The 10,616-nt window shown below is 51.3% G+C and overlaps 1 protein-coding gene across 1 annotated transcript; it reads left to right on the forward strand.

The window, feature by feature from the left end:
• Positions 1-1,637: 1,637 nt before the first annotated feature.
• Positions 1,638-10,029, forward strand: PROK2 (prokineticin 2; the record flags this gene model as incomplete). The annotated part of the gene is made up of 3 exons (XM_082004839.1): positions 1,638-1,727; positions 5,495-5,620; positions 9,904-10,029. 3 exons carry the CDS (start codon positions 1,638-1,640, stop codon positions 10,027-10,029), a joined length of 342 nt encoding a protein of 113 aa, XP_081860965.1.
• Positions 10,030-10,616: the final 587 nt, after the last annotated feature.

The raw sequence follows: 10,616 nt of genomic DNA on the forward strand, positions 1-10,616 counted from the left end.
CACCTGAGCATTATGAAAATAATCGTTCCTGGTTTACATTCATTTTTAGCTTGCAGGATACAAATAAAATTTAAAACAAGCTAATCCCCTCACCTGGTTTAAACTGGTGGTGGTTCAGGCCAGCCACACAAGTTTACAACAGCTAAGGATCCGTCCCAGTTATTTTTAATGCCTTCATGTCAAAATTGGCTTATCCCAATTTGCTTTTAAAGCATCCCTGGAGTAAGGCTCTATTTACTCAGCCTGTATTTGTCTTGGGTGCACTTTTATGAAATAGCCATAAGGACCCAAAAAGGCCACATTTGTAAAGAAAACACCTGCAGGCAGACTGACCCCTCAAAGGGATGCCGCTAACGAATCAGTTCGACAGCTCCTGGCCGGGATTGAACCAGGCGTTATACGTGTTATACGCGTTATACGCTCCCCTTCAGCCGCGCTTAAACTCGCCTCAGCCAAAGAACGAGACTGTTTGAGGACTCAGGGAAATGTGGGTTCTGCAAAGGCTCAGCCTTCCTGTCTGGAAATAGAGAATTTGAAAAATCTGAGAAAACAGGGACCTATGGTGAGAACGGGACACACCGGGGGTGGGTCAGCACAGGGGGACAGGGAAGATGCAAGTGGGGCAGGAAAAGGGACATAAAAGGAGCTGGGAGAGAGAGGAAAGGTAAAAAGAAGTAAGTGCGGAGAGCTGGAAAAGTAAGGAAAAAAAAATAAAGAAGAAAAACAGCAAGAGAGAGGCAGGGAAGGAAACCACACGTGTTTTGCTGACTGTTGCTGGCCTCCAATGTGCTACTTCCACAGGGGACGGGGGTGCTCGAAGGTAGCACCATTAGTCGTTAAAACCTTGGCTTGTGTTAAATTTAAGTGGTGTACGTCTAGAAAGAGGAGCCCACCAAGACAGTCGGACCATGGCCTGGCGTTAGGGCTGGAAGGAGCTAGTGGCGCTCTGCCTCCAAAATGGGGTCCCTGCTCCCCCTCACCCCTCCTTCCCACCATCTCCTCCCAGCATCTCCGGGTGGGAGCCAGCCCTGCCAGAGGGGAGAGCGGTTTTCCTGCCCGTGCCCCTGGGTGCTGTGGGAGCTGGGAGGGCTCAGGCAGGGGCTGCCTGTGGCAGGGGCGAGCAGCGCTGGCAGGAGAACCCCAAAGGGGTTTGGGGCTCCAGAGCGCCCTGATGCTCAGACAGGTCCACAAAGGAATAAAGGTTGAGGAGCACAAGCAGAGGGGACGTGGGCACCGGAGCTGAGAAAGGCCTCCGGGCTGGCTCCAGGGGCTGTGGGTACCACTGACCCCCTGCGGGATATGCTGAGCCCGCTGCGGGATCCCCCCAGATGCTGCGGGACCCCTCCAGCTGCTGCAGGGCCCCTCTGGACCGGCTGTGTGCTGCCCCCGACCTGCTGCGGGATGCCCCCCGGCCAGCCCCGGGCTGCCCCCCTTGTCCCCCCCCGCAGCCGCGGAGGCTCGTCCCGCGGCCGCGCACCTGGGCGCGATGGGGTGCGCGCGGCGGTCCGCGGCCCCGGCGCTGCCGGGGCGGGGGTGACTCACGCTGCCGCCAACGGCAGCCCCCGGCTTTATAACGGCTCGGCTGCGCCGCGCTGCGCCCGCGGGCAGCGCAGGGGCCGCGGCCGCGGGACGGCACCATGCGGAGCTTGCGCGGCGCTCCGCCGGTACTGCTGCTGCTGCTGCTGCTGCTGCTGCTGGCCGCGGGGCACGGCGCCGTCATCACCGGGGTGAGCGCCGCCGCGGGGCACCGCGGGGCCGGCCGGCACCGACGGCACCGACGGCACCCGCCGAGCCGGCACCGGCAGCCGCGGGCGGGCTGGAGCCGGGCCGGGGCTCGGCGGGAAAGCGTGCCGCGGGGCGGGGGGGGCTGCGGGCGCGGCGGGGGGCCGGAGGGGCTCTGCAGGGGGGAGCGGGGACAGGACTGGGGGTCTGCTGCGGTGAGTGATAGCGGGACGGGGCGCGGGGCCGCCCGGGATAAGTGATGCCGGGACAGAGGGGTCTCGCGTGGGGGGAGGAATGCCCGGAGCGGGGTCTCTGGGACAAGTGATAAGCAGGACGGAGAGGGGAGGGCTCTGCCAGGGGATGAGAGGTGCCGGGGCTTGGGGGTCCGGCTGGGATAGGTGATACCAGGACGCGGGGGTCTCTCTGGGGTGGAGGATGCCCTGAGCTGAGGGTCTCTCTGGACTAAGTGATACGAGAGCTTGAGGGTCTCTCTAGGGTGAGTGATGCCAGAATATTGGGGGTCTGTCTAGAGTGAGTGATGTCAGGTTATGGGGGGTCTCTCTAGGGTGAGTGATACCAGGACTTGTGGGTCTCCGGGCTGAGGGATGCCACGGTTTGGGGTCTGTCTCTCTGGGGTGAGGGATGCCTGGACTCAGCGGGGGGGGGTGTCTCCAGGCTGGTCCGTGAGTGTGCAGAGGCTCCTGCTGCTTCTCCAGGGCTGGAGGCTGTCCCCCCGCCATGCAGCCCCCAGCCCCGGCTGCCCCCAACCTGCCCCAGGAGGGCCCAGCTCAGGGCATTGCACCTCCTGCTTGTGCACCCCAGGTTCCTCCAGCTCCTCCAGTTGTACCGTGTCCAGGGCAGGCACCAGTATTGCAGTCATCACAAAACGACGCTTTTAGGGGGTTTTTTTTGTTTGTTTTGGGTTTTTTTTTTTTTTTAGTATGACTATGCTGCTTTTTTCCTCAACAGCCACCCATTGCAAAGGAGTCCTCTGTTGTTGTTGTTGTTGGTTTTAGGCTTGAGATTTACTTTGGTTGTAAAAATTTTTTTTTTCCAGAGACGTTATTTAACCCAAAGCGTTGCATCACTCTTAAGTAAAATGACTTTTTTTAGTGTTTGCTTTGGATTAATAACCCAGCGCTTGCATTCCTTCGAGAGCTTACATGTCTTTTGTAACCATCAGAAGTTGCACTTGCAGCAGCAGATTGCTCCATGGCTGTCCAGGCTCGCTGTCTGGACTTCACTGAAGTCCATGACACGGCTCGTAGGCATTTCTCTGGAGGTCAGATCAGTTCCCAGGACTGATTAATTTTCAAAGCAGAGAGTGTGAAGGAATTTTTTAATATTTGAGAATTTCAAGTTCCTTTGAAGTAGAAATATTTCCATCAACGGAGGACCAGATTGTATAAGTCTGTTATCAGAGTCGTGGCTACACCTTTAAAGCATAATTAATCCATTAAATAATGTAGTTGTGAAGCACCGAATAATAAATCAAGGTCAAAGCAGATTCAAAACAGTAAAAATAGATTAGAACTAGAAAATGTTACTTTATTAACTATTGCAGTGCATTTCTGCTTAAACCACCTTGATGCGTTTTTGGCATCTGATGAACGGGCAAATCGCAGACGAGAGCTGACGTAGGTGTTCCCGTCCGCATCCTCTGAGCCTGAAGGGTGCTTTTCCTTTGCAGTTTAAGGACTTGATTCAAACCTTCCTCGCTTCAGTGGTGGTTTGTGTGCTGACTTCACACGACTGCTGACTTCAGAGCTGGCATTTCACCTGGGACTTTCTCCTCGAGCTGGATTTTCCACAAAACTGTGTTTAAATGGGGTGCTGAAGAGGAATGTCCTTCATGTTGTGTCCTGTGAAGATTAAGGAGTAGCAGTATGAATTATACGTTGCAGATAAGGTGTGGGCAGGAGCACTTGGGTTGAATATTTTCAAAACTTGTCATACATTTTTGGAAGGGGAGCCTTAAAAGTTCTACCAGACGTATGTATGCGTGTGCGAGTTTGGAGAAGAAATTGTTCAGCGCTGTGTTTTAGACACCCTTGCTGGCTAGGACGTACTCGGACCTGTTTTGCGGCTGAGTGGTACTTCACTCCGGGACAAGTCCCACGGAGATGGATGGGGTCTGAGATACAACTGAGGAAAAAAGGAGGTCAGGAGCTGGCTGGTGAGGAACAGCAGAGCCTGTGACTCCAGCTGAGCAGTGTATGCCAGTGTGCCAGCGGCAGCCAAAATCACTGGACCTGCAGGTTTTTTGTGACTAGGGCAAAATTAGATCAAGTGCTTTTTTTCTTTTTTTTTAAGAGAGAAGTTAGAAAGAAAACATTATCTACCTGGCAGGCTGTGTTTATGGCCATATTAGTCTTACAAGTAAATTCTCTGTGTGTTTGGGCTCACCTGTAGCATAGAGCTGTCTGCTTCGTTAAACGTATTTAGGAGGAGTGCTAGCTGTTTGAGTTACACACACTATTTAATGGCTTGACCCTAATGCAACAGCTTTTTCCTAAATTACTGGCTAATCCATAAATATATACTTTGATCTGGCTTCTGCTGGTTGAACTAGTGTAATATTTACCCAGTAGAGTACAGTCTAATGGCATTTATCATGTAAATCCTAAGGTAAGATCTGTAAGCTTTTTTCCTCAAGCGAATGTTTGTTCCGATACGCAGTCCTCCCCAGAGCCAATACCATCTTTTATGTACGTTTTTACAAGTTGCCTGTTTATGCACTGCTGACCAGTGCCTTTGGCCTATCACTCCTGCTGTCAGACATTAAAGAGTAGTGAGTTAATTAAGCTTACCTTTGGGGTGTCATCAGAACCTTTTACTAATGGCATTTCTCATCAGAGAAAAGAGACTGGGTTTTGCATTAAATTCATATAATAAAAAGTCTGATAAGCTTTTGGTTAAAAAATAGGCAAAAGATGTGCAGTAACCTATTTCCAAACCCTAACACATCATTTGCTCTTTCTGGTTTTTAAAACATACCCAATAGCTTGCATTTTTCTTTGTGCTTATCTAACCTATATTGGGTAAGTAAGTGGCTGAAATATTTTCACTCTGCCTTGCAGGGGGAATCATACCACAGTAGCATTTTCTTGGATGTGGACAAGTATGCAAAGCTTTTTCTATTACACGTTTAAGACCTCTTTTAGTTATACGTAATTCTAGATAACATCCACAGAATCCATATTTAAACTTCTATTTTAGCCACTTCCACTTGGACTTCTCTAATAAAACTATCATGCAGTCTTCCATTTGCAAAGGCACTCAACCGTAAGATATTATCATAAGAAACTAGAAGGAATAGTTACTTAAAAGTCTTTAAATTAATGGATAATTTCCTATTTTAGCTTCTCCATAAGACAGGCTTCCTGCCTGCTTGGTGCACTTGGTCCTCACACCTGCCTGAGCTCACTCAGGCTCCAATCTGGGAAAGCGGGGTGGGACGTGCCACGGTCCATCAGTGCTCGGAAGTTGGCCTGTAAATCACTGACAGTCCTGGCTTTGGTCCTGAGCCGCTCCATGTGTGGCTGTGGCTTTAGACATCTTGGGCTCAACTCTGAAACGTGCCAGGAGCCTGTATGTTCAGGTCCATGGGAGATAGAAATACTGCGGATCAGCCTTAAAGCTTGTTATTCAGCCTTAATAAGCCATGATAACTTGTGGGGTGTCAGAGGCAGCTCTTGAGCACCTGGACTGTCCTACGTCTGGAATATATTTATTATTCATTCTGCTTGCCTAATGCTGTGTTGAACTCCAGGCCTGCGACCGAGACCAGCAGTGCGGAGGAGGGATGTGCTGCGCGGTTAGCCTCTGGATCCGCAGCCTGCGAGTGTGCACGCCGATGGGAAATTTGGGAGAGGAGTGCCATCCTTTGAGTCACCGAGTGAGTACGTCACCGGGGGGGCTGTGGGACTGGAGTTGGCGGGAGAGAAAGAAACAGGAATATACTGCGCTGTACGTCACATTGCATAAAAGCTATACGTGGTGAAAAGGTGGGGACACATCCCGTGCGTTACAATACACAACCATTTGCATCTGTATGGAAATAGCGCTGAATACCTCCATAAGGAAATACATTACTGTCAGAATTATGCTGAAGAGAATCCGAGGATGAAAGTAATACACGCTTTTCAGATTGTTTTCTTATTAGTTTGTTGTTGCTGTTTTGCTTCATTACACAATCCGAAACAGCCCTCGCAGTTCCCAAGCCCAGCCCTGCCAATGCCTGCACGTGTGTGCAGGAGCGTAGCAAATGCCACAGACCTCAGTGGAACGGAAGAAGATCCCATCACAAGCACAAAAATGTCACCAGCCGGGGTTGGGACACCCGGTGCATCACTGCAGCACGGTCCCTGCCATCAAACAGCAATGTCCTGAGGCTGAGAGCCACTGGAGCCCTCGAAAGCCATTGAGAAGGTGTTGGCACACACTGGCACTTGAGAAAACTCAACACGGGCTCTCTTTGCTTCTATTCTACCTATTAATTTTAAATATATATGTATACATATAGACACACACATATAGATAACACTAGTTACATATTAGTACATTATTATATGATACACTATATCATTAACATAATGATAGTAACAAATACATTTATTTAAGGATATGTAATTATGTATATTACCTGTACTGTGAAAAAGGCTGTTTATTTATAAATAATACAAACGACTGAATGGGCTTCCCAAGGAGCTTGAGAACCTGGTGGTATTCAGAGCCATCCTCAGGGAAGAGTATGGCCCAAGAGTTGTCACATATGAAAAATATCAAGGCAATACATTCAGTATGTAAATATGCAGCTACTTAGCTGCCTCTCTCACTGTCTTGTCTGATGCCTGGCTTCTCAGCTCTGTGTCTACAGTTTATTTCCTCAGGTTTAGGAATCGCAAGGCTCTGTTCTGTTACAGTTAAATTTTTTAATCTTCCACTGTGATACTGGGGACAAAATTCTCCTTTTTACTATGTAATGTAGCAGGTTTTTCTCGTAAGGGCTCTTACATTAACATGAGTCTCAGGATAAAAGGAATTGTCTTCTAGGGTTTTTTATGATCTTATTGCTATTGGGCGATAATTTATACTCTCTGATATATTTTAAGCTAATTGCCCACATAATTACAATCAGAAAAGACGTCTGTCCAGCCCTGGCTTACGGTCAAGTCACTGATGTTTATAAGCTTTATGAGGTTAATTTTAGGTTTAGATTCCTCACCTTGCTGCTCTTTGTGACAAGCACAAAGCAAACTGATTTACGGTAGTATGTGAAACTAGGTATTTTTAAGGACAAGGAGTTTGCTCAATGGTTAATGGTTCCTGTCCTCTAAATATTTGGGTAGACCAATATTTTGATCTCCCAGCTGCCCTCAGCACCAAAACCTTTCATCTGGCTGCAGGTCAGGTACAAAGCAGGCACCACCATGGCCACGCCACTGCCTCGGGGACCTCCGGAGGAGCCTGGAGACACCCTGGTGGTTGGGTGGTTGGGATGGTGGTTGAGCTTCCACCTTCTCGTTTCCTCCTCAGCAACTAGATGGCCTTGGCTTGATGCCCTCAACAGTCTCAGCTGGCATTGCAGAGGCAGGGTTTGCAGGCAGGGCCTGGCAGGTGAGGGATGGTGGGTCAGCAGGCAGAGCTGGCAGCTCAGGGGTGGCTTTGCTGCCTCTCCGCACCTTGCACATAACCTCCGTGTCTCTCCCAGGAGCTCCCTTGTTTCCTTTTCACCTCTGAACTCCCACCTCCCCGCGCTGATTAAAACCCGGTGCTGGACACGCGCCGTGGCAAAGCTCGGCCGGCGTTGCCAGCACCGGCTCTGGGCACGTGGGCTCTGCCTGCGCAGGCAGAAGCTGCACACCCGGCAAAGCGCCCGTCCTGCAGAGCTGTCACCCGCTGCCTGTCCCCAGCTGGGTGCGTTATTAAGCCACGTCTTCAGCGTGGGAGTCCCGCTGAAAGGAACTTTTCCTTGCAGCGAATGTAACACTTTGAATAAATCATTTGAGCTGTCGGACGGCTGAGAGGTACCTCTGAGTCAGCCTTAGCAGCCTGAGGAGCTCAGATTTTAGGTTTTTCTGCAGCACTGTGCGTGGGCACCCGAGAGGTGTGACTCCTGCGGGGAGTCCCCGGCACCCGCGGTCGGTGGCCTCTCCACTCACGCTGGGGCAGCGGGGCTGTGGCGGGGGGCGTGGGGAAGCCCATGGCATCCCTGGCTCTGGGGCTGCTCTTCAGACCCTGCCGGGCAGGGGGCTGGCGCTGGCCCAGGGCACTGCAGGTGATGTGAGCCCCCATGCTCGCCCCCCGCCCCTCGCCCCCCGTGCCGGGTGGGCTGTCACTGGAGTCGGGCAGGTCCTTGGCGTGATGCATGGGGGAACGCGTGGGACTTTCTCCCTTTGACTTTTGTAGGAAAAAAATTTCCACACCGACACAAAGCAATCTTGGAATATTAAAATCACAGGCTCAAAACACCCAGAAATCTGGAAATGAGGGAATTAGGGCTGCCTGCTTGGCTGGCATCGGTGGTTTTGTACCTCTGCACTTCCCTCGCTGCATCCCGGCGGGTGCTCAGTGCACGCTGCCGGCCGGCAGCACCACGGTTCCCGGCCACGCCGTCCCACCGGGCTGTCCCACTTGGCTCGTGTGCTGGCGGAGGCACAGCTCCTGGGAGAGACAGGGCTTACGACCAAGTCATTAAAGAGTGTCAGTGCACGTGCACATCGTGGCGCAATTACATGTGTCTAATGCAGTCCGTATGTGTGCTCCCTGCAACACAGCGTGGCTGGAGGAGGGTGGGATGAAACGAGAAGCCTCTGCCCTGCGGCGAGAGGGTCCTGCTCAAAGGTCAGGCCAGATGATCCACAGAGATCCTTTCCAGCCTGAATTGCCATGGGATCCTGTGGTCCCCGGGTCCTGCTGCATGGCTGATGGGCTGCTCTGTGCTGTTCGGCAATGCAGGAATTGGGGCAGGACCCGGGGGCAGGCAGAAACCCCTGCAGCGTAAGCACCGCAAAGCGTGATGCTGAAGGCCAGCGTAGTTTCACAACAGACTCCTTTATGAAACAGGAGTAAATGGAGAACATGTGTCACAGACGTAAATGTACACAGCAACACGGACCGTTACATTTTGCTCTTAACTGTGGCTTGACCAGGAAATGCAATGGGGCTGGCTTTGCCATCTGCTCTCCAGCCCTTGCAGCATTCCCCGTATCACAGAATTGTTAAGGTTGGAAAGGACCTCTAATATCATGAAGTCCAACCATCAACCCAACACCACCATGCCCACTAAACCATGTCCTGAAGTGCCACGTCTACACATTTTTTGAACACTTCCAGTGATGGTGACTCCACCACCTCCCTGGGCAGCCTGTTCCAATGTTTGACCACTCAGTAAAGAAATTTTTTCCTAATATTGAGTCCAAACCTCCCCTGGTACAACTTGAGGCCATTTCCTCTCGTCCTGTCACTAGTTACTTGGGAGAAGAGGCCAACACCCTCGTCGCCACAACCCCCTTTCAGGTAGTTGTAGAGAGCGATGAGTTCTCCCTTCAGCCTCCTCTTCTCCAGACTGAACAACCCCAGTTCCCTCAGCGGCTCCTCATCAGATTTGTGCTCCACACCCCTCACCAGCTCCACTGCCCTTCTCTGGACACGCTCCAGCACCTCAGCATCCTTCTTGTAGTGAGGGGCCCAAAACTGAACACAGTATTCAAGGTGCAGCCTCACCAGTGCCGAGTACAGGGGCACGATCCCTTCCCTGCTCCTGCTGGCCACACTACTGCTGATACAGGCCAGGACGCTGTTGGCCTTCTTGGCCACCTGGGCACACTGCTGGCTCATGTTCAGCCGGCTGTCAACCAGCACCCCCAGGTCCCTTTCCGCCGGGCTGCTCTCCAGCCAATCCTCCCCGGGCCTGTAGCGTTACATGGGGCTGTTGTGGCCCAAGTGCAGGACCCGGCACTTGGCCTTGTTAAACCTTATACAGCCCACTGATCCAGCCTGTCCAGATCCCTCTGCAGGGCCCTCCTGCCCTCCAGCAGATCAACACTCCCACCCAACTCGGTGTCATCTGCAAACTTATTGAGGGAAAGTGAACTTACTGAGGGAACCAGTATGCCCACTGTTCATCCGAATCCACCTGTGCTCCCTGTCCCTGATGTCTGTGCCCTTTGTCCCCAGGTTCCCTTCTCCGGGCGGCGGATGCACCACACCTGCCCGTGTCTCCCCGGCCTGGCCTGCCTACGGACTTCTCCCAGCAAATTCAAATGTTTACCAGACTTCAGAAAAGAAGATGCCTTTTTTTAGCAGGAGCTATTCTGCGCTAGAAAGAGCCACTCGATGTGTTCGTCTTCTTGTTGTTGTGATGAACAAGGTACTTGCCAGGGGAAACCCTTTACCATACTTTCCTGCCTCACCAACATTAAAACTGAAGATGAGATACCGGGCTGTAGTGGCCAAGGTTTTCAGGAGGGACTCGGGGTGGTGGATGCTTTCATTTTGGGTCAGCAAAATCAGATTTGCTAAGGTGACACTGCTTTCTAAGGGCAGGAGCTTAATGATTTCTGAACCATCTAGTGGTCTTCATGGTTCCAGCTTAACCCCGGAATGAAAACATCCAAGCTTATTGTCAGTTTTGGAAGATTTTGGCCACATCTTTACACTTTCGAATGCTTGAATCAAACAGAGAGTTGAATAATTGCACAGTGTGAAGCATATGACGATTGCCAAAAATCTGTATTTACATTACATTTCGTATCTTTATTAATATAACTGTCTTTGTAAGTTAGGCGCATCTCTAGCGTAAAAGTGTAACCAATAGATGTAGTTTTTACACTTTTTAAAAGCAGCAGGTGGAACCAAAGCATTTCAATATTCAAAGCATTAAAAGATTT

Source organism: Phaethon aethereus (genome assembly GCF_964289735.1).
Source record: "Phaethon aethereus genome assembly, chromosome: 11".
NCBI classification, from domain to species: Eukaryota; Metazoa; Chordata; class Aves; order Phaethontiformes; family Phaethontidae; genus Phaethon; species Phaethon aethereus.